Source organism: Caloenas nicobarica, chromosome 6 (assembly GCF_036013445.1).
Source record: "Caloenas nicobarica isolate bCalNic1 chromosome 6, bCalNic1.hap1, whole genome shotgun sequence".
NCBI lineage: Eukaryota > Metazoa > Chordata > Aves > Columbiformes > Columbidae > Caloenas > Caloenas nicobarica.
In genome coordinates, this window is record NC_088250.1 from 31,015,129 (window position 1) to 31,040,152 (window position 25,024).

Sequence of the window (25,024 nt, forward strand, 5' to 3'; positions counted from 1 at the left end):
GAAACCATTTGCTGTCTTTCCACACTAAGGTGGGTTCATTAGCCCATTCAGAGCTAGGTGTCACAGCTCTAGATTTTGCCTGATAGTCAAGCTAGCTGGTCTAGATATAGGCTGTAGTTTTATCTGCAAACATACTGCAACTGTTTACCAGTCTAGAACCATCTGCAGCTGCCCACAGCCTCCTACAACAAAATTGATGTCCTGAACGTGTCATCTGACAAGGTTGGCTGAAGCTTTAAAATACACGTGTGTGAAAGCCCATATATTAAGTCCTCCATATTCAAACCTGACTGCCTTTCTTCGCTGCTTTCTGTCACTATGAAACAGTAGATTATGATGGGAATGTCAGTTAAAAGGATAAAATCTCCTTCTCCCATGTGACAGGATATTTTCAAATTTACAGTCTAATAGAAAGCACCCCAATCCTTCCTGAACTAACAGTGTTAAAATTTGCAGTCTAACAAACATCAAATGGGAAAAAGATGTGGCATCTAACAAAAAAATGGACACATAAGGGTTTTTTGCCTTTTTTTTTTTTTAGTCCAAGCTATTTTGTACCTCCATCTGTAGTTAGTAATTTTTCAAAATAAAACACAGCCCTACTGAACTTGCTTACAGTCAAAATGCTTGTAGTTACGATGTCACTGTCCAGCCCAGATATTTTATAGAGTACTAGTTTTTCATTTCAGTTTTCTTAACTTATCTGATTATTTTATTTATTTCTTTGCATATCATCATATATAAAGCAAATGTAGAGTGATGTCTGAAGAATGAGTATATGTCTCAAACATTATTATGGACTCACCAACAACTGTAAGGTTGACTTGTGCTTGTCTGCTGCCAAGTTTGTTCTCTACAACTAGGGTGTAACATCCACAGTGTTCCTGCTTTGTTGATGTTATTGTTAGCTTGCTGCTGTTTTCAGCATTCTCAATTTTAATGTATTCATTTTCTTCAATCTGCCAAATTCAAAGGAAAAAAAATAAAGATTTTATGAGATAAAGCTCTTCCTATCTGAAAGAGTTCAAATTACAATACAAGGTTATCATATTGAGTGTTACCTGCAGGTAACTCTATTACAACAGTGAATATGTGCAGCTCATGACACAAAACAACTAGAAATGCAGTGAAACATTATATTGGCTCCAGTCCTACAAAGGCAAGAAGGAGCATTGGTGTTGGAACAAGAATTTCACTTTCTGCCTCCTCTTTGACAGGCTGAAAGTGCAAACTGTATAACTGGCAAAAGAACAAGGTTTGGGCGCGCATATCTCACAGAGACCACAGTGGAACAATGGTTTACCTCTAAATACCTTAATTCGTTTGCCATTCTATTTTAGAGGCCCAATGTACAAATAATCCATAGCTGTGAGTTTTACTATCTTGTCTTAACCAACCTTATTCTGTACTTCCACATAAATCAGGGTAACAATTCCTTTGGTTTAAACAATTGAAGCTGATGTTGCTTGAAACTGAAATGGAATCATAGAATCGTTTGGGCTGGAAAAGACTTTTACGATCATTAAGCAATGCTACAGCTGTGTAGAGAGACATACAAAGAGCAGATTAGCTCGTCTACAGCAAAAATCAAAATCTCAGCTGAATACCATAGGCATATTATGAACTAGTTTTTAATTGAAACAAAGCTATCATAGCATAAATGGCCAAGGAGACTTACATTTTAATCAGTATTAGCTTGAGACATGACATTATTTAAAAACCTCATAATGCTATACTGCAATTATAGAAGCTGTACACTGTGTTCTTATGAAAGAGACAACATAATGTCAATGCCCTTCTTCCTCCCACAACTTCCTTCTTAGATAAGTGACTCTTCCAGCTCATTCTCAGAATTTCATTATAAATGAAGGGTATTTAGTTTGCCTTATCTTGTCTCATATATTCAGAAAATAAGAAACTACAAGGCTAAGAGCAGGACTTGTGCTGCTTTCTCCTCAGCTGAGGAGACACATACATTACTATATGCCCAAACGTAACCTGAGAAAGATGCTTTTACGGTAACTTGAATAGAAGGTTAATGAATGGGATTATGTAGGATTACAGTTTAAATGATACTGAAAGTTGTTCCTCCCCATCCCCCTACTTTGTTCTTCTGAGATTCTATGCTGTCTTATATGTTTTGCTTCATTAGAATTAGTCGAAGGGTAACAGCAATAAAAAAATCAGTCTACTAGAACAAGATGCGCGTTATGCAGGGAAAGCCATGAAAGGATGCTCAGCTCGATCCCCATATTCCCAAAAGAAAGTCACTGGTTGTAGCTAAGAATCTCCAACAATTGCCAGTGTTAAACGATGGGCTTTGCTCCTCTGCTAAAGAAGAGGCTTTCAAAGGCTTTACCCTTTTTAGCTGAGCACAGTTCCAGCATCCTTCAGCTAGACTGCCATCCCTCCTGCACGCTGCAGCACACAGCGGCAGGGCTGGAATCACAGCTCACCACTTACTGGATCTGCTCAAATGACTACTACAAATAGCCCCCATGAAAACTGTGAGAACACCTGGGGGATTTTTCACTTTTAGAACTGGGACTGGAACAGAGTTGAAATCAACCACGTTTATAGAAGAGGCAGAAATCCAAGAACAAAACAATGTGTGGTGAAGTATATGTCAAAGAGAAAAATAATGCTGCAGCACAATACATAGTCACTGGCTCCCCATTTAATTTAATAAAAGAAGACCTGCTGCCCTCAGTTGTCCTCCCACACTGTTTATTAACCTTCCTGAAGTTTTTTTTTCCTTTCTATATCACTATTTAAAAATTTAGATGCCATTTTAATGTAAGATTTTGCAAACCTTCCAATTGTCTCATAATGAATAACTAAAGGAAGTATAAATATGGTAAAAATAACATTTTACGAAGAAAAAGAGGTGTAGAATCACAGATTATGGATCTGATATGGCTGCTGTTCTCTGTTATCACACAGATTTCATATATAAAAGTGGCCTTGAAATCTATGTAAATAGGATTGCTGTATTCAACAGTGAATTCAGAATTCTGCACAAACCAGAAACTCTCTTTTGAAGACTACATTTTACCCACGTGTTAATACAGAGCTCAACAAAACTGGACACTGAATGTCACTGGAGCTTCTGAGAACTATTTTTGTAGAAATGAGTAGGCCACTTTTTAACTCCAATCTTGAAACTAAAGAATTTTAAGAAAATGTAGGAGTTCAGTAAAAAACCCCAACCAAACAAATACTCTTTCCCCTAAAGTAAGAGGTTATTTAGGGTTAGCAAAGATGGACTCTGAAATACCCTTTGCACTAGCAAACTGTTTTGAATTCTTTCAGTTAAATGCTGACACATCTGGATTAAGAGTCTAAACTTCCTTGTAGGAGGAGATGTTGTTATTTATGTTCTACAGAGTGCATAACGAGGTCAGAATGAAATAAACAGAAGAGCATCTACAGTACATATTTACATTTGCCTGTCCTAACATGGCACTTTGTCTTCCAGTTTGTACTTGCATATTGGGTTATTTGATTTAGAGTGGTTTTATTATTTGTTAAAGCAACTCTCTTTAGAAACTGCCTTTATGGACACATATAATATAATTCAAGGAAATTAATTCAAGTAGAAGTGACTTGAAGCTTTGAGGGGTGAGGGCACGCATGGAAGCATAATTGCTGTTGTGTCTTGCTTGGTGACACCTGTGTTGTAAGACATTTCACTCAGGCTTCTTACATGGCATTTTGCCCCTCTGACATAACTTTAGACCAAGCATCAATGAAGAAGAGGTTATTTTTGAAGGAGATAAACATTTCCTGTGACAGATACTTTTCAGATACCCATATCTTTCACATCACCTACCCTTTAATTACATCGTATAAGGCTTTTCTCAAAGGAACAGTCATTTGTTATAGGAGGGGACAGGCAGCAAAGGGTTTAAACTCTAGCAAGAAAGATTTAGGTTGGGCATTAGTGTCCTGGTTTTGTTAAAAACAAGTTTCTCTTTTAGTGAATTTACCTGTCAGCTAAAGTCTTCTTACTAACTGCAGTTTTCCTGAAAGTTAGATACATGTTTTGGTAGACATAGCAATGGAATGCAAGGTCATTGATAATGATGCATCTCGCGAGATGTGCAAGCAGGAGGTAAACTGAAAATTGACCGACTAAAGTATTCTATCCCATTCACGTCATACTTCATATAAAAGTGGGAGATCACGGGGATCTCGTCCCTTTTCCTTATGGCCGACATTGGGAGAGGACCTTGCGAGTTGTCCCTGCGAACTGAGGCCTAGTGACAGACTGAATCCAGTTCCAGTTGGCTGCAGAGTCCAGTCCAGGACTTCGGGTGCCAGCCCCACATCTGCCGGAGCAGTTGCCGGGACTTTCAAGATTGGTTTTGTATATTTTGTATTATTTTCTCTATTTTTATTGGTAGCATTAGTAAAACATTTTTAATTTTTCCAACTCTCTTCTCTCTGTCCTTCTTTCCCTCCCAATCACCTGTCCTTAGTGGGAAGCGGGGAGAAGGAGAGGCTGAAGGGGGAAGCGGGGGGAGAGAGGGTTAACAATACATCTGCCACAGTTTTATTGTCACCCCGCAATCAAACCACTACAATTAGGAAAAAATTTCTAACACTATGGATATTTAAGCACTGCAATAGGCTGCTAATGGAGACTGTGAAATCTTGATCATTGGAATGTTTTCAGCAAAGGTGAGAAAAACATCTGGTAGGAATGACAATGGACTTTGCCAGTTCCTAGGGAAGGGAGATGGACAAGATGGGTCATTGGAGTTTCTTTCCAGCTCTACTTTTTAAATTATTGTTCAAATGGACCAGAAAACAATTTACCTGCTTACGGAATTTCATCCAGGTGCAAGTTATGGGTGTTGTTCCTACCACCTTGGCAAAGAGTTCCACTGATTCACCCGCACGGACTTTTCTGTCTTCTGGGAACTGAGTAATCTGAGGAGGAACAGCTGATGAAAAAAAAATTAAAAAAAAAAAAATCTCTCTTTAGATGACTATGCTTTCTATTTTTCTTAAAATTCAAAACATATACATCTCTCAGCCCGTTTCCGAGCAGCATTTGAAATCCAGATTAGTAGTCATTTGTTGCTTGCAATGAAACAATTGTGGACATCATTAATTCTACTGAAGTGAATCAATAACAGTCTGCCCATCAGAAGTTTTCTCATGCAAGACCAACGTACAGAAATCCAAAGTGTTAAGACCTACCACCAATTCCAGATATTCATACTACTCCATGTCTGGATCAGGTATTTCTCTTCCTCTTCCCTCTCACTGCCTGAGTATCAATAAATGGCAGAACACCTCTTTTGATAATAGCGCTACTCCCTGGCTCTCAGATGTGATGCTGAGTGTGCTGGAGCCCTGCTAGATGCTCAGGATAGATGCCAGAAATATCACAGCCCGGACCACTCCAGAGTGAAACCTGTTCTGTTGCTTTACAGGAGCAGCACAGTAAAAAAAATATTTGGGGGGTTGTGTGCATGTGTATGCGAGCAGATTTGAGAACACTTTGACAGAAACAATAAATGGCATTCTCCAAAATTAGAATGACCTCCTGCCAAATGTAACATTCCTGTCCGAAGCACAGGGCTACTGGGTATGAAAAACGTGCTTTTTTTTTCTTCTCAGTGTAATTAAAACAAAGTGTGGTTTTGTTTTTGTTGTGGTTTTGTTTTTTTCTTCTTTCCCTAGACTTGTTCTTTGAAATGTGTTTTGTGTTTTGAAATGCGTGAAGCAAACTAGGCTGAAGCACACATACGTGAAGAAAATTTGAAAGTCTGACAAAGTTTTAAGGCACTGAAATCTCTTTCACTGGCTCAGGTGTGTTGTTATAATGCTACAGCTGACATTTGGTAGGATCTTGCTATGGCTTATTCAACAGAAACTTTTTTGCATGCTCGTAATTTAAGACTTAGTATAATGTAATCTTAAGAACAAGTTTGAAAAATGGACTTTGCTTTCCAGTTTTCTCCTCATAAAACTTCTTACTCACCCTTTAATCACATATCCAAACAAATTTAGTAGGCGAACAGCTCTACTTAAAAATATGGTGTCTGTTCTCTAAAACCGTATTGTTTTTTATTTATTCCTACGGGATGACACATGCAACAAATTACCTGCTTTTGGAGGAGTCTTTGGAGCTGGTTTCTTCTTCACTGTTGCTTCACCTAGTTAATTAAAAAAAGAAAAAGTTAATTCAAAGGTGAACTTTGGAAGGTACCCGCTTAAATGCAATGCTTACATCCATAGTGATGCTTTGTTGGCAGCTGAAAATCTAATATGTTGTTTCAGCATATTAAACTCAAGAATTAAAAATACTTTTAAAAATCCACTTTTATTATCCTGAATGATCCTCAGAACACTCAGAGTCAAAGCTGGAACTTTTTAAAGAATCAAAGCAATCTGCTACACATCTCCCATACTCTGTGATACTCCATTCCTTATAGCAGTTTAACTGGGGTGAAAACACAGGGACAAGATCCATCTCATACTGAATTTCAGCTTGGATTTACAGCATTGTCAACGCTGAATGAGGTCACTTAAAATTAGGGCAGTTAACACCACATATTACTTCTTACACCACTGGTGAGCTAGCAAATAAACGACAATATGCAGGCAGTAAACACTCATATTGCCTCTCTGCCTCATCCTCTTCCCTAGCCAGGGACAGCGTTTTGCTTTATTCACAAAAGAAAGAGTCAAAACCGAATTTGAAACCTGGGCACACAAATATTGGGAAGACAATGTTCAAGAACTTGTGATTGGTAGGTAGAGATAAAGAGAAGACAGGTAGGTAGAAAATGACTAGTAACTATTTTTCACAAAACAAGAACTAAGGGCCACCCAGGCTCTTACTGGGCAGCAGGCATGAAAGTAGCAAAAGAAGCATTTAAAAATATAGCACACATATGATATGTTTACAGACAAGTAATGTTGCAAGTAATGCAAGACAAAAACATAAACAGGTTCAAAAGGACAAACTCATAGGAGTTAGGTCTAGCGGTGGCCATTAAATGCAACAGTCTGGATGCCTTCAAACCACTGAATTCCAGAAGTGGAGGGGTTCATTCCTTTGAGAGCACTCTCTTTTTATCTGCTATCCTAAGCATCCTTGTCAGAGGATGGCCTCTGCTCTGAAAGGACATTTCTTATTTTCTTCTGCTCAAGTAGGCAGCTTGATTGAAGTAGTCTGGCTTTGAAGATGTTATTGCCTCTGATGGAGGCAGTATCTGCTCAGCGCTTTGGAATATCTGTCAGTATATACATATGTGCCTAATGATAGTCATAACAGTCTCAAAAGGTCTGAATTTTTTGGTTCATTGTTTACTGAAGTTATATCAAAGTAGCAAGACACCGAGCAGCAAAAAAAATCCTCAAAACTCCAAACCAATACAGACAGTCTTCTGTTTTAACCCCCTTTGCCACAGCAAACTACCAGCTGTGCATGCTACCCAGGGAACACATCACCTGGTGTCCCATGAATAAGAAGCCATCAGTCGTGAACCCAGCAAGGGGTTCACATTATAATGTTACAGCTCAAGCAACAGACAGATGTGAAGATTGATTTTAAATTTCAGAGTCACAGGAGATAGTAACTGATGTGCTATAAGTTGTTAGAAGACCAAATGCTTTAATAAATATATTATGGTTTAGCTGTTAACAGCACAGTTTATTCAGTTCATTCTGGGGAATATTTCACTATGCGTTATATATAGAAGAAGTTGTTGCCACCTTCTTTTTTAAAACTTTCATTTCATAGTAATTTTCTCTCAAAGTATGCTTAGCTTTTATATGCTCTGTCTTTATTGATTTTTTTGGAACCAGAAATGCAACATTGGAGAGGCAGGCTATTCTTGCAGTACTTATGGATGAGTCAAAATGAATAGTTAGATGTGTCCCAAGGAAATCTTTCTGTAATGACTATCGGCTTAACAGAACTAATTAAAGATTTAGATTCGTACTTGTGAGGTGTTTATCTCAGTATAAGTGGACCACCAGGGCATGATCTGGGTATCTGTCCTGCCGTGTCTTCCATTTGACCTCCTGTTTAACTGGAGGCCTTCAAAGAGCACTACTGCTGGTTAAAGAGACCCATTTTGGGCCACCAGCAGACTGCCATGTACCCTAGCTGCTGTAGTAGTGACAGCAAATACCCTTCCAGCTCCCCTGTCCTGCCCAAGCTGTATGAGCAAAGACAACAAGCGACGTTTTCAAAGCAGCTTTTATCTTTGTCATTGTATGGTCACACCCTGAGCTGAAACTCTCATTTATTTCAGGCTGTAGTTACAGTTACATGGATGAAACTGCCTATACGGTCAGGCACGAGCTGGAAGGGCTGTGGAGTCCAGCCTATCATCTGCTGTTAAACATCCCTATTAATTGATGTAATCCTTTAGGTATTCATTAGATGCATAATCCCATGAAACTAACTCAGTTATACGATTTAAAAACATGTAAATATTTGTGTGTGTGCGTGTGCTGTATTTGACATCAGATTCTCTGCTCTTCTCTAAACAGAGAATGAAATAGCTGTTGGGTATCTCCTCAGAACTACAATGGCTTTTAATACAACCTAAAGCAATTACATTAATTTGATTACTTCCACAGTCCATTAGCCTGATAAGAGCAAAGAGCACCAATAATGAGGAAAACACACCGTATTTGTCAAGTGCCATCTTGGGCTGCAGATACTATTGCTATTTTTCAGAAATGTTGCTGCAAACAAATAGGAGGAAAAGCAAATTCCTTAATCCAGCATGATTTTCAATCAGCTATCACCTCTTGGCCTACATTGTACATTTATTTGTAGTACCTTAGTTAACAAGCAAGGTGCTTGTGGAGCCATCACACTCTCCAAATGTTCATGTTTCATTCTGATTCTTAATATCTCATTTTTCTTTTTTTCCTCCTGGCTAACAATGTCACTCTCTGCCTCTGCACAATATACACAAAGAATGGATACCTATGTACTCAAGATACTACTATCACTTTTCTCTGCCGTCTATCAGCCGCTTTCAATTCATCACAGAAGGGATCTCAATAACATAATTTGTTCATTCACAACTACAGTCAGTGACTTTCAACTTATCACTAATAAAGAACAGTGTTTCTATACAGAATAGGATGTATACTGAACCACCAGATATTACATTTACCCTGTAAGTGGAATAAATGCATGGCGTCCCTTCTAACCCTGGAAAACCGAGGGCTATCCTTAAGACAGTTCAAAAGACTCTCACCAAAATGAAGATTTCCATAGCAGCAAAGCAAAGAACATGAACCCATCACCTCATTCAGCTAGGGTACTACTTTTTATATGCAAATATTAAAAAAATTGTTTGTTTTTTAGTTTTTACCCACCAGGACATTACATTCACTTAACTGAGGATATACAGACTGTCACTGGACTTCATCAAACCATGCAGATTGCAAAGGGTTGCTGGAAGGTCTGGCTGAATATCCTGTTTTGCAGACACAAATAGCCCTGAGCAGAAATGAAAGGCAGGGGCAGTGTGGAAGGGGATAAGTCCAAGGATGTGTCTTGGGGTCTATACAGTTGCTTCCTTTGGCTAATATGGTACACTCCACTATTCTTAGGTCTTCCTTAGGAATATCAGCTCATCTCATGCATTTTTTTGAAATGCAACTTTTATTTCAAAAGCTGCTGGAGACAGTTAGTGAAAAAAATCTAACAAGATTACCCAAAGTTGACAAGGTCAAATGATTGTTTTCATTAAAATATTTCAGCCTCTTGGAAATGTTAGTTCAAGTCTGCCTCTTCTGCTTTTTTTTAAAAAAGGCAGTTTGTCTCTCTGGATATTTACATTGAAACAGGCTGAAGCTGAAAACCAGCCTGGAAGAAAAAGGACATAATATTCTCTCCTTAAATGAATCTGCCTTCTAGAAACAACTTAATGTAAACATTACAGGGCTGGTATTTACATAACTCTATAGGCAGGTTTGCCTCTTAGAGAGCTTGTATTTGGAGGGGGGACATAAACTAAAAAAGGGAAAGATCCCATATAGACTGATAGCTGTGGGACGTTTGGTTGTGCCATTCTTTGCCCTGATGTTGAATTCATGAGAGCAGATATGTTCAGAAGCCTCCGTCCTTCTTTTTTGTTTCCCTTTTTTGGAATTTTACTAAAAATAGGCATAGCCCTCCCCTGAAAGGGCTCTCTGCACAACTTGCTTTCATAAAGCATGAAGTAAAACTCTTACAATCTGAAAAAAACATCAGCACTCAAGATAGCATTTCCAACCAGTCCACAATTCCTACTGTCTTGCTTGAGGGACATGCCTAAAATCATGTGCACATCTTCTATAGTGATGGATTTCAGCACCTTGTACAGGAGTATAGTAAATACCTAACTCCATTAACATAAGGACCAAGACATTTCTCTGCTCCTTTCTCCTGGTGGAATAGCCTCATTTTAGCTTGGGATAGCAGAAGGGCTAATGACATACTCTAATACTATAGACACATAGGAAACTATTTTCTCCTCATGTAAAACTTCTAAAGATTTCATCTACTGAGAGTAACTAAATCGGTTTCTTTTCAGAGTTTCCTTTAAGAGAAGCTGAAAAAACCCCTCATGTCTGTGAAGTGTCAGATGTCATAGTAACAAGAATATTTATACAGGAGATGGAAAACCCAGCTTCAAGTCTCTGCTCCTTCTTCCTCATCTCACTTGAATGCTTCAGACATGTGGGATGTGACATTATGAAGTCTCCCTCTCCCACGTGTAAATGAATCACTGTGCAACCTCCTTCAGATCCCTCTGGGGGTAGATATCAGAGGCTGAATCAAAGGTGACTGTTGTCTGTAAAGCTTCACTACTCACTGCTCTGCTAGAAAGCATAGAGTGACTGACACCTAGAAGTACAGAAAAAATAAAACACTTGACCTTATGGTCAAGGCAATTAATTATTTAGTTCTATCTTGACTTCTGCTAAGACTTCCTTGATGCTACAAAAACTTATTATAGGTATTAGCACAGACAAAATGAAATAGGAGACAGATGATTGCTACAATTGTAGTAGAAAAAGACAACACATCATTACTTACCAATTTATTCATACATTCATGAACCTACTCTAATTGCTGCAGGGAAGAATGACAGTGACAATGCACTAGCACCAGTAGCCTGACCACTTTATCAAGATTTGAATGCTTAAACAGTGCTGCTTAATTGCTTCTCAAAGAGCAAATTCCCCATACTGTTTCCAAATAGCTGTTTATTATCTACACACAATAAAATAAAAAGCAACTCTGGCTTAAATTTGATGACAGGCAGAAATTAGAAAACTAAATGCCATACAAGACACTTATTTGAGTGCGCATGTTTCAAAACAGTTTTTAATAGCTTTTATATTTTTCATTAGAAACAACTGTCATTTTGTTGCAACATTCCATATTTAGTTTCTAAATCAAGCAGAGATTGTCCTCTAATTGAAAAAAAATTCAACCTCCTCCTCAAAATAAAAATAAAAATCCAGGAAATACTCTTGCAGTCCAGTCAAGAGAGAGCTCGTGTATATTAACACACTAAGAGCTTCAATAATGCAACACAGTACAGTGAAAGTGACTCAGTATTTTAAAACAGCTCAGCTGGAGGAAGAATCAATTCCATAGCAGATTCATAGGACGGTGCTTGAGCAATTTCTGCAATTAAAGCTGATCTAAGCAGGGCAGAAGAGATCCAGTATCAAATAGAGCTTAGAAAGAACCCAGGTCATGTGCATTCCACTAAAAGCTCTGGTGAGAGCAAGACAGCAACGCTGATTTCTTAAACATAGATTTCATTTTTATATTTCTCATGTCCTGTGAGAACAGCTACAATTAGATGCTAAAATGCTGTGCCAAAGCGTGTAGGAACAGCAATCTAAACTAGACTACTAGCCTGATACTCAGTCTAGTAAGTAGGAAAATACTGTCAGGTCATTTGGACATTCAGGAGATCCAAACGATTTCAGTGGGAAAAGCTAGATGTTATATATTTTTGCACATTAATTAAGCCAATGAATATAGGTCCTTGTTTTATAGAGGAGAAACTTTGGTCAATGCTTCTATTACATGCCTCAGTGCTGCCATTTCTAGTCGATAACTGAACTGGGAATTAATTGTGTATGGCATCTCCTCAGCTAAAGGCCACGTTGCAAAAAGTGTACTCATTTTTCTCTGCATGAGAGAGTCAATAAACATTTCTGTCTTCTTCTGTCAACATACAGCTATGTAGGATGGACTGTGTGAAAAACACATGGAAAATACTGTTCTGTGCCAATATTAACTCAGAAAATGTCAGTCTGGTGCAGGCTATAAAGTAAGCTGGCGGAGATTCAAAATGCATACCTGGCATTAGCTAAACAGTGCTGAACTGGGCATCAAGGACAGGTGATTTACACAACAAATCAGTGTTTCTCCATTGCTTTCTTTAAATGTACAGTAACTGAATTTTCTTTTCATCTGTGGAGGCAACAAACCTTCAGAATTACCAGGTTAAATCTTACATCGCCTTCTAACTTCAGCTAGTTTGGTTGGCCTTGTGCCACAGCTACTTATTCTTGGACCCCAGTCCTGAGGAATGAAATCAGCACCTTTCATTATTCAGAGTTTCAGAGAAATAGTATCTAGGTCTCAAAAACAGCTCATGGTAATTGTATTTACATAGACTAAAAGAGGAAGTTTCAGCTTCTCTTAGAAAAAAAGATTAATTTTTTTTTCCTTGAAAAAGTTTGGTCAGAGCCTTCCCTGGCAATGTAACTCATATTCTTCCAACACACTGAGTACTTGCACTCACTGTGCAGAAAATCTCACAGTTCTTTTTGCAACAGCCATGAGTAGAGCAGCATGGACCTACTGGGAAGTGAGTGGAACTGAGAGAACCGATATGAATGGCCTCGTTGACCCTTAAAAGCATCTCAGACTCCCTCAGGGACCAAAAAGGACAGCAGCAGCACCATCACAGGATTACAGCTGCTACACAGCGCTCTTATTTCTGCGACTGAAAGAACATCTCTGACCTGATTATTTACTTCCTTAGTAACTGAGTTCTTCCTTTAGAAATCAACATGTTCTATAGTGAGGACAAAACAATCTGACATGAAAGGAAGATTTGGAAACATTTTGTATTCGTTAGTACGGTGTTTCATATATTGATAGAATGGAAATCAAGAAAACACTTGAAGTGTTTACTGATTTAGTTATGTATTATCTAAACTGGACACATCAAGTCTAATGTTTTAATGATGGTGCTTTTAGAATTGGATTCTCTGACAAGATAGTTTATTGAAGAGTAAATAACAGAACTGCGTACTAGTCACTTGGCCACTGACTCATAATTTTTCCATGGCAATTAAAATGCCTAGAAACCCACCCACTATGGAAAATAAGATATAAATGATAAGGAGTCCTGTCTGACTTAGTTACATTTATGACACGCTCCTTCAGAGATGCCACTGCCCAGCCTTCCATTCAAGCACCAACAATGTCGAGAAATGGGAAGATAACAGTGCAGCCTTCCAGAGGATTTGATCTGGACAGTGTCAGTGGCGACATTTTAATAACAACTCTCAGCAAGAGAATGCATCATTACTTAAACAAAAAATGTGTTTGACAGGAAATCAAACAGATTTTACATAGTAGCAGATATAACAGATTTATATCAGCAAGATACCAAATACTGCTAAGTAATGTAACTTGGGCCCCTTTACTTGAAGGTGTATGGAGGAAGTTCTTTTCTTTGACATAACTTTATTTTTAACTGAGCAGAAGAACTTATATTTGTGCAATGAGACTCTGTGCTGGGTCATCCTTTTAATGTGTGTGGATTGGGTATGAGAGCAGCGGGTTTAACAAGCGTATTACTCTGATGAGGGAATCCAGGGTATCCTGTGAGGTTTTCAAACCACTGATTATGACAGGTGGTAGTTGCCATTTCTTAATATTTACTGGAAGTAGTGCTGTGAATTAGCCCTACAAAAACCAGTGGGCATTTCTTTCCAAACACTTTAATCCAATGCTTAGATTTAGGTGGGTTATTTCCTAAAACATTAAAGCCCATTCTGTTCTCAGTAGCAATGGTTGGGATAAAGTTTCTTCCTACTATAGTAAAGTTATGTTGCTCTTCTCAGCCCTGGTGAAGTTTAAGAGAGAACATTTAACTGTTGTAATATATCTTTTTCCCCAGTACCTCTCAAAAAAAACTTTGAAAAAAAAAAATCTGCCTTTTGGAAAACTTACATTTTATGTAAATTTTTGGGATGTCAGTTTAAAAAAATCTGTAGTATTTTAGATGTGGCAAGCAAACTACTCAAAAGACTGAGGATCAAGAAATTTGGGTTCTAGGCCTGCAAATGGATGTGTGATCTTGGGCTAATTGCACATTTTATTTCAATAGGAACAGGATGCCCAAAGCCCTTTACAGCAGGTGCTCCCTAGGGAAATGTTCAAGTGGTAAGAATTTTTAGCTTAGTACTTCTGCTGCAGGGTTATGTCAAACTAGAAGACCCTTAGATTATCCACTGATTTTTCTGGCATAGCATGGAGTATGCAGTATGATAAATAATGAAAGGTTCCAATTTTCCACTGCCTCTTCTAGTCTTTTATATCTGTGCAAAAGAAATATAACACTCTATTATTCTAACTCAGTGGCATTTCACATCCACATAGCAAAGACACAAGCAACAAAGCCTAAGTCAGTACAGTCAGTGAAGAATGAACAAATTCCAACATTAAAAAAGAGGTGTCATTCCTCCATTCTCCCTCAGGATAGATAAACATTATTATTTATTCTATTTATCATTACAGAGTGTTATTCTATTTATCATCACACAGTGGCATCCTGCAGAGTCATAATTATTACTAAATTCTGGTGACAGAGTAATAATTGTAAGCAAAAAAAATATATTGTAGTTTTCCTAATTTGCTAGCATGGGAGGAATCTTTCTGCACATAAACACTGCACACATCCATTCAGAGATATTGTTAAAAATTGAGTGCTACAAAGCTGCCTTCTTAGACGTTTTTTTGAGAAAAACTGGTTATTCTAAACCAGAGTCTACTATATATTGCATTTTAAAAGAGGTAATGCCTAAAATTTTACTTATGACCGGACTTCTGTAGCTTACAAAACCCAAGCTTCCAGTAATAAAATAACGTTGTCAGAATGAGCAGTCAAATGACCTGGGTCAGCAGCTGTTCTCACAGTGAGACAAATTCTACAAATTAAACACACTGACAACATTCAAGCTCTTTCACAAAAAGAAATGTATCGATTTTTGCTTTCAAGAACTAAAAGTTAGTTACTTTCCTGAAGCTTTCTACTAGGGAAAAAGAAAAATAAGTGGATCACTTATAATTTATCTGAAGGTAGAAAAGGTTGACATACCTGGAAACCACGAAATTTGACGTGCACTTTCTTACAGAAAATGGAAAATATGGGGTTTTTCCCCCCCCGAGAAGTATTTCTAAATATGACAGAGTATATAGCTTCGGTACCCCGTACAGTATACACTGTTGTGACCGAATTCACTATTCAAAATTCAGATTATTCAGTGGGCTTATTAAGAAATTTTGTTCTCTGTTTCTTCAGTATTATTCCTCACACTCTACTTGCCATTAGGACTGTTGGTGAGTTGATGTGGCAACAAAGACTAGAAAACATCTGACAAAAAATTTATGTCCATATTAGATGGGGACATCTTACTTCACAGTCATCCTTTATTAACCTTCTTTTCAAGATAAATACAGTAAAGATGCAAGTATCTGACTTGTTAAGCCCATTCTCTTTCAGGTAAGGAACTTTAAAATCTCTGCATCTGAAAAAGATTTCTGTTTAAATTGAAATTGTGAAGTCTTCTGAATCAGTTTTGTGTATTTTGCCCCTGACAAACATACAAATGCAACACACATTTCAGGCAGAAAAATATCCACAGTCCTCAGTGACTGAGGCTGAGATGTTAAACACCACCTGTGGAACCTCTGCAGCCAAATCCTTTTAAAATTAAATATGTATTTTGCCAAAGTGTCTTCCAAAGCCCAACTTCCTAACATTCTCTCTGGTTACCTTGATGTTTTCAGTGCAACAGTAAAGATGTTTTAAAGGTATTTTGAAAAAAAGAGCTTATGAGAAGTTAAAGAACTTTAATCCCTGATGCAATATGCTATGGAACAACCTTAAGAAAACCACTCACCAATATTTCAACTTTCTTTTCCCAATAATTTCTTAAGACAGAGTTGCTAGCTTCTGTTTTGCTACCTATATTCAATTTCCAGTAAAATCAACAGCAAGACAAGCAGTGATTTCAGCAGGATGTGGATCATGTCATGTATCTGCATATTTAGACTTAGTTCCTGATTCACACTTTCTCCTGGGAAAGCTGCAATTGATAACGCTGCTGGGAGGATCAGAGGAAACATACACACTTGTGGGCATAGAAAACACTGTTCAAAACACTATCCTGTGGGGCTTTAAATGGCTTTAAAGCTTTCTTTTCTATTGATCTGCAAGAACAAATGATTGTTCTTAATTGCTATTATTTACAGCATTTGAAGCCCAGGTGCAGAGGTGGAGCATGTTAGTGTGACCCGTCCGACACCCCGAATGATTGGGTGGAGGTAAAGTTATAATGCTCAGCCAGCAATTCAGAAATAGCTGTAAGCCCAGGGCATAGCTCTATGTAAGTCAACAATTCCAGAAGTACAATTACTACCTGTGATCATCAATCAGTACAAAACTGCACTGAGTCCTGCCAAAAACAGCTGAAAATGTTCCATGCTGGAAAATCAGATTATAGTGGTGTGGGTTGGTTTTGGTTTTTTTGGTTTTTTTAGATTTGAGAGAGCTGGATAAAATATTTCATGTTTCCATTAGGACCATGTTTCATATCTTATTTAGGAACTCACATGGTGGACATCTTAGAAAGAAAAAAACAACTTTCAAAGTCCAGTGTTTAATTTAAAAGAGATTTGTATCCCATGGACACTTAATTTCAAAAGTAGTAGTGGTATTAGGAATTTCTAAACTGACATTATTTTGTTGACTTTACCATTTAAAGTTTGATTTTAATCAAATGCATGTATGCAGGAGAGCAAGCATGGGAATTTATGGCTCATTTGTTATTTCAGAAAGCATTAAAAGCAATTAAAGAATCTGGGCTTTAAACAAGGAACGAAACATTCACCAAACCACTCCCCATGGTCATGGAAAGAAGGACAGATTATACCATGGGACAGTTCAGACAAGATACCTTGCCTGCCAATGGTAAGACAGTTTATTGTCTACACAGGACACAACACAACTTGAAGAAAACTACTCAAGAATGTCTGCGCTCTTGGGGAGGCAGCCAAAAATAAATCTGTGTCATAAGTTTATTGCATCATTATTGAAAACTGAGAATAGAGTAGGGCTAGGTCTGAACTCAGAGTTTCAGCACTAATCCCCACAAGGCAAAAACTCATTTTGCATGACTTATGCGCAAGGGTTAAATAAACAGCACAAGTTTCTGATACTGTGCCTGCAAACAAATGGGAATGACCGCAGAATCCCAAAGCTTGTTTCCAGTGGAAAGGAAGTAATCAGAAATCACTGTCACTTACTCTCTGTTGGCAGCACAGGGGGAAGTGTGGTCTTAGGCTTCTTGGTCTTCTTCTCAGCAGGCTTTGAGGTCTTTGCGGAGGAGGCATCTGCAATCAAAACAAACAATAAAATGCAAATCCTATTTAAAAATCAATAATGAAAAAACTGCCTATTAACATCAGTTTGTTTTGGATCTTTCTGCAAAGTTAGAGGAAACTGCTGCCCCTTTAGTTTTTGAGAAAAAGATTCTGGACAGACTTGCAGGAGAATGTCACATTCTAAAAGGAAGAGGGTTCAGAGAAGGAAAAGCCCTCTGTGAAAGCAGCTGTACTGAGAACCTAAGAAAGCAACTAGACAAGAGACACCATCTAAATGGATAGGTCTTTTTAAACTGATTGGAACAAAGTACAATGTGCACAAATCTGCTTTAGGCAGTGCATGGAAGAGGGAAAGAAATGCAGATTTGAAGCATCATTTCATCAAAAAGAACCTCTTGCCATGTCATTCTGTTATTCCATTGTCTATGTGATCTACATAGATGAACACATTTTGAAAAGTAGCATTTCCTCTGTTATGTTTAAATCTTTCCAAGAAGATATTATTACACATTGGTTCGTTCTTAAAGAAAAATGGTGAAAGAGACAACACAGGACTCAAGTTTGATGGATTTCATTGTTCTCAAGATTACACAGCTCGTATCCAGCAACTACTCAGCACTGCAGGCTCCACTAGCAGTTGGGAGTCAGTACAAGCTCCCGTCCACATGTATTGCATATGACAGAGACGCAACGAGAAGGTGCAACCTTTTTTTCAGCAAGGTTATCCCAGATTGAGTGTGTCATATAATACAAATTCTAATGAGCTCCACATGTGAGATTGTTTGATCTTGAGATTTCTTTCTGGAAGAAAGATCCCAAGTCTGGATTATGATCTCAGCAATAGCCGTATTAATTTATAGCTTTCAAGTATTCGTCTTTCCGAGAATTCGTGCATGAGATAGCTGTTTGAAATTTAGTTACCAGAGAAAGGGTAACATAAATGTTATGAAACCATACATTTCAGTCACCTACTTTTAGGTATCAGAGCATGAAAGTCGGTCTTTCTAAGTTTCCAAAAAGTTAACAGGGGAAGACAGAATCTCCTAGCAAACAATTCAGAGAGGAGGGCTGTGCTAGAGCTGAGTTCGGACACTCAGATTCTAGTGATTTGTCCCTGAGCTAATTTGACCACTGAAGTAAAATACTGCTCCAGTCTGATTTGGGTCAATGGGGCCAAATGGAATATAATGATATTTATGGTTACTTGTTGAGTCTAAAAACCAGCATCTGGGATGCTGACAGCAGACTGAGTAGAAGGGAGCAATTTTAATTGTTGTTTTAGATCACAATTCTAATTTAAAAATAACAGGCATCCCCTTTGCTAGTCACAGACATGAATTATCAAATGGCATCTCTCACAAATAGCTGAGGTTTGCTCTATTGCCATTCCTCAAAAACCTCTTCTCAGCCATACAAAGCAGCATGCCGGTAGGGAATGAATGGAAAAGACAGATGAGGCAGCCAGTATCAAGACAAGGAACGTGGTCATTCTGGTGTCTGACATTGCATGAGCAGAGAGCTCCTGACACCATGGGTGCTGCTACCAGGGTGAGCCTGGCAGCTGATTTAACACCATTCATGTTGTCATGCAATGCATATGTCATGAGCTGACAGCCTCCCATGATCAAGACTTTGAAAGCCAAAATCTACCTCCAGCCTCCTAGAACACGTGCTGCCCAGCAGGAAATTGTAAGTGGGAAATATGCTAAGGGAGACCTCAGGAAGAAAAGCAGCCACTTGAAGGAGATCAGAAGACAAAGGAAAAAAACCCCTGTCTCTCTGCTTGTGCTCCTTCATGGTAGACTTTGAATTACGTGTTGACTGAAAAGTGCAAGAGGGGAGGAGGCAGAGTTCTCTTGTGTGTGTGTTTTTCATTAAGGCTGTTTTGGGAAATAAAGCGGGGAAGGAGGAAGTTCGAAGGAAGGGTTTTCCTACACTTAGCAAAGTACTTACCTTCTACCAACACTTTGCAAGCACATTCAGCTTTTCCTGCTGCATTCTCAGCTATGCATTTGTATTCACCCCCATCTTCAGGCACCACCTTCTCAATGGTAAGCGAGCACAGTGTCCCTAAGACAAAGGAAGGAGAGATCAAATGGATCTTATGTTGCAGTTCACAAATACCTTAGTGCTATTAAGGAACAGAATGCATCAAATGATCTAGTCCTTTACTACAGGTGATATTCACTGCTAGAAAAGAGATGTTTTGTCCTTAAAAGTTCAACATCAGGATTGGAACATTATTAATGCTAAATAAAATAAAACCACATTGACAGATAAATTGAATCTTATTGGACATTCGAAGCTGTCCCTGCAGCTCTAAAGTGGTTAATGGATGAGGGCAGAGAAGAGCCAGAGCAGAATCTCTGCTGCTGTTCTTTGTTTTATAGCAGGGATAAGAAGCCCTCACTTTGATTGTCTTTTTCCAGAAGTGCTAGTAGTGTAGGACCACAAATAGCTGGGCTTCTGTCAACTGACCATCTGCAATATTTTGATTCGGCCTTATCTGTAGCACTCCTATGAGCATCCACGTGTGAAAGTACAACATCAGCTTAGTGCCCTAGTTTAAATACAACAGAGAGCCATTTTCTTTTTGCTTTAATTACTCAGAGAACAAGTGTCTGATATTGTAAAACATCTGTTAGAAAGTCCAATATAACAGTGGCAATCAAATTTGTCACTGCAACAAATCAATTTATTTTCCAAAAAAAAGCAAAAATTTACTTCATTGGGTTTACAGAAACAGGATGCAACATAAGCTCTGTAGTTACCAAGGGAAGCTTTGTATGACCCAAGGGAAATACATTTCCTCTTAAGAAATAAAACTCTGTGAACCCAAACAGAAGCTGTTCCCAGTAGTTGGGGGATGAGGAAGGAGAACTGTGGTTTACCTAATGCTCACTCCCATTGCTTGGAACAACAAAGTACTTTGCTCTCTGGGGAGAATCCCAAATGAAATGCTCCAGACTTTCCCTTTCCAAATACGCCCTTCCAAACATAGGGTGAGGTGTGGGTTTACTTCCTCCTCCCTCACTGGAGAGCCTGGCCTGTCCCCTAAACACAGCCTGAGGCACTGTGCACTGCCACCCCTTGCTGTTAGCTTGTCCAGAACGCCACCACCTTCCACTTATTTCAGCCACAGTAATACCTTTCCACCTTCCTCCATTTACCTATCTCACAGGCTCTCCCAATTATCGGCAAGACTGGATAGATGCTATATTTTAGACATTTTCCCCATGTCCTGAGGCGTAAGGAAATTTCCCAGCATCTCTTGCTATTTGCCACTTTTCTCTGTGTTAACTGGAGGTTGCCTTCTGCCTTCCAGAGTGCCTGATCACAGACTCCCCATCAAATGTATCCCTTGTGATGTGGGAGATGTCACAGGCACAGGCGACAGTGGTCCTTGAAAAGGACCTCGAAAGGTCCTTTAGGAGAACACCCCTCTATCAGAAAAACTTTGTTTACTGACTGCCCTTGGAGACTAGACCTAAGTTTTGACATGGCAATTATGCTTTCGGCATTTAGATTTTTCCTCATTGTAAAACTCGATGTTATTATTCAAGACAAATCTTATAAAAAAACCATTCAAATGATTCCCAACAAATTTGGTTTGCCAGACATGTACAAGGGTTAGAAGAAAATTATTTTTTCCCACCTCCTCATCCTCCACAAAATCAAGAAGCTCTAAGTAATACAATTTCTCCCCTGAGAAATGATATGAAAACTATCTCAGATGAAGACCACTGACCCCTCACTCACATGTGCTGTGCTCAGCCAATAACAGGGTGAAAAGCCATGTGCTTTCCCTGAGGCGACTCATCTCCATGAGTCAGGCTGAGCCAAAAATGTCACGAGCTGCAGTTCCATTCCAAATGGAGGAGGGACACTAGAAAAGTATTCTTGCAGGCATCTAGCAAATATAAATTCACATGTCTCTGCTGTTTAGAGAGACAACTGGAGAGCAAGCCAAAGATAACTTCCAGTCTGAGAATTTGTACAAATCTATATAACATGATCAGGAAAGATCCCACATTAGAACCTAAAAATGCTATTGAAAATGAGCATAAACTGTGGAACAAAGACACATACCTAAAAGGAGATCTCTGTCCTCCTTACTGCAGGGAAGGAGTCTGACTTGTAAGGACAACTGGATGATTAAGGGACTGGAACAAAGCAGCATTTATTTTAGTTTTTGCTGGAGTTTTCTACTTGCTCAAAAGCCCTTCCTCACCTGCACACCAATCAGCTGATTGAAGACTAATATGACTTGGGGTCATCCCTTACCACTCATACTGTTGAGTGTTGTCCATCCACCATACTGCAGCAAGATAACTTAACACCTTATGAGAAACAATTCCTTGTGCTGCATATACAAACAGAAACATCCCACCTTAACAATAAGTCATTCCCCACAATTATACTAAAAACTAGAAGCAAATCCTACGTTTTTCTCATGATGATCCTTGACTAACCATGCGTGTTCAGTGTTAGCATTGCATTTAAAATCTAGCCCTGGCCAGTCTGCGTGGCAGGGGTCTGTCTGAATCTGCATTTAGCTTATTCCACTGGAGGCAGAGTCCTCATGAAATAAAGTGTCTTACGCGTTCCAAAATAATATTTATATGTTTTGAATTTTAATGAAGTTAGTTTGTGAGAAGAATAGTGAAGGAAATCTGTTTTTTCAAGGACTGTATCCTTTTTCTCCTGACTTCCAGCTCCCTACAGCAGTAATCTGCATCCTATTTTCCTCCAGTCCTTTGTACTCCCCAGCAACTGCACTGGAACAGCACATACAAAGTACATGGAGATTGCTGGGACTGTTGCTACCACCCAATGCAATGGTGGTATTCTGCTCTCAGTGGAGGAGTGAGGGGGAAGCAAGATAATTTGGACCGTTCTTTATTTAGCCACTACTTTTCATGAAACTGTGGACTACTAGAACTTAGTGTGAAATTGGCCAATGGTTCAAAAAAGTATTAGCCAGGCTGGATCAGGAGTGTAAGGGGAGGCTGAGAGAGCACATGGCTATAGAAACCTCATTTTCCTAGAAAACCAGAAAAAAGAAACTGAAACAGGTAAAACTTGAAGAGATTTCGTAAGGACAGGAAACTCCCCAATAGGCCTACGTTCTGTGATCTGGAGCTACAGTCAGTTCCTGGGGCTAGAAGGGCAAATGTCTTTCAATGAAGTATTTGGTATTTCCTCTGCAAAAACCCTTAATGACCTGAAACAAGCTTATTTTCTCATAACTGCAAGAAATTCCAGACTGGTTACTCCAGTGGGTTGTTCTGAATCCTGGCACTTCACAAATCCCGGTCAACTAAAAGAATTTGTTACCAATTTAATTCCCCCATCCCTTTACTTTTTTTTTTTTTTTTTTTTTTGAGGAACCAGCCCATGGACAGTCTTTAAAATACTGTCACAAAGGGCAGAATTGGAATAAAGATGAATACTGGGATATTCCACTTAGACATCGGAACTGGTGCAGCTCTAGAAAAGACCTGAACAGCCACAGAAGCTGTCAGTTTACTGGAGGCTCTGCTTTAGATACACAAAGCCTTTCCCTTGCATTTTGAGCTATTAAAGGATTTTCTGACTTACTCAAAAATAGTGCAAGCCAGTTTAAAATATCTCTAGGCTTCTGCATTCTTTCCATGAACCTCTGCAGAAAGTCAACTTCAGATATAAACCAAAAACACAAACCAACACAAAACAGCTCCTGAGTCTAATTCCCTGCACTGGCATCTAGCCGGCCAAACTCCTGACTCTTATCCATGATGCAGATTGAAGTTCATGTCTTTCTCATTGCTATCCCATGGCATAAAGAAGCACTATGGAGTATTTAGACAAAATGAATAAATACTAAGCCATGAGAAATTGTGCCTTGGAGTCATAACAAATTTGTTAAGGAACTTGTTGGCCTGCTGGGGTTAATTTTCTAAGAAATCACAAATTGTCTTGGAAAGTACAAATATGTGCTAGTGTCACAGTTGTGTAAAAATGGCAAGCAGGTTGACTTGGAGATATTGACTACAGTTATAATGACAACAGGAAAAGTAGTGAAAAAACTCACATGAATTTCAGAGATGAAAAACTGTTAAATTTAATTACTGCTAATTGATAATGTTTTGAGGAAAAAAATGTAAGAACTCTACTTTCATTATTCATGAGATTACACGTTTAATTGGCAAATGTACCTGTGTAAAGGTAATTTTCTTCGTCTTTACTGAAATATTTGTGCTCACATTATTCTGCTTGTAATTAATTCTATATTGCTGTATTTCTATATTAATGACTTTCATGTTAGGGAGAGTTAGAGTTGCGAAATAAAGATCTCCCAAAGAAGCTGACAATAGGAAATCATCATGTGGTACATTTCCAGTGGATTTCCTCTGTGATCAGATCAGGATCAAAGTTATTCAGTATTTTGATCTATGATGTAGAAGTATCCATAAATTAATGTTGATCAACTTATAGATGACAGAACAAATGTTGGGAAGGGAAAAGACAGAGAGAGAAAACGGGGTGGTCCTCATAATCTCATTTACTTGTTAAGCTGAGTCCTAGTCACTCAAAGAAATTGGGTTTAAGATAGTGAAGTGGCAAGCATCCATGGACAGCGAGGGATGCTCTATTTTCAGAAGGTCCAAAGGTTTAATACAGAAGTAACAAACATGAGCTCCACTGTTGTGAGGTAGAAAGAGGACTAAAGACCTCCAGTAAGCACAGCAATAGGAAGGTGACCTCCATCTGTCTCACTGATGCTGATACTGACATACGGTTCTGCTGCTTACTTTCTGAACAGGATAATAAACCAAAAACAGCGACTGAAGAAGAGGTATTAAAAAGAAAAACAACAACAAAAAAATGACCCCAAGCCTCCAAGGGTTGGATAAAGGGCATTATGGAGAGAAAGTTAGTAAGAGCTTGACTTGTTAAGTTTTAGAAAAAAGAGAGAGAGAGAGGAATCTTCATTACAGAATCACAGCCATTCTATCAAGTACAAATGGGCTCTTTGGCTTAGCAGAGAAAGGAGACAAGTATATGGAGGAAGAAACCAGATAAATTCAAATTAGAAATAAGACATTGCTTTGTTTCTTGCTTTAAAAACAAAACACTTATACAAATAATTAGACATTGCAATAAATTACCACTGATTATAGCAAATGGCTCTCTTTTGCTCTATTTAAACCTGTGTTACATGCATTTCTGGAAGAAAGATTCAGACAAAAATGGCAGTATATAGGGAAATTTTGTGGCACGTGACAAACATGGACCTGTGTCAGAACTGATGCTCAGATGATCTCCCTAGCCTTAGACTTTGTGAAGCTTTTTTTAAACCGC

The 25,024-nt window shown here is 38.5% G+C and overlaps 1 protein-coding gene across 2 annotated transcripts in view; it reads right to left on the reverse strand.

Annotated features, from left to right (window-relative positions):
• The window catches only part of MYLK (myosin light chain kinase), a 208,775-nt gene that overhangs the window by 42,751 nt on the left and 141,000 nt on the right, over positions 1 to 25,024 (reverse strand). For both annotated transcript variants that reach the window (XM_065637614.1, XM_065637615.1), the window contains exons 17-21: positions 19,634 to 19,750; positions 17,603 to 17,689; positions 6,120 to 6,170; positions 4,822 to 4,949; positions 806 to 959 (exon numbers count right to left, since the gene is read on the reverse strand). In XM_065637614.1, coding sequence (XP_065493686.1) covers positions 806 to 959; positions 4,822 to 4,949; positions 6,120 to 6,170; positions 17,603 to 17,689; positions 19,634 to 19,750 — 537 coding nt within the window. The remainder of the gene's footprint in view (positions 1 to 805; positions 960 to 4,821; positions 4,950 to 6,119; positions 6,171 to 17,602; positions 17,690 to 19,633; positions 19,751 to 25,024) is intronic.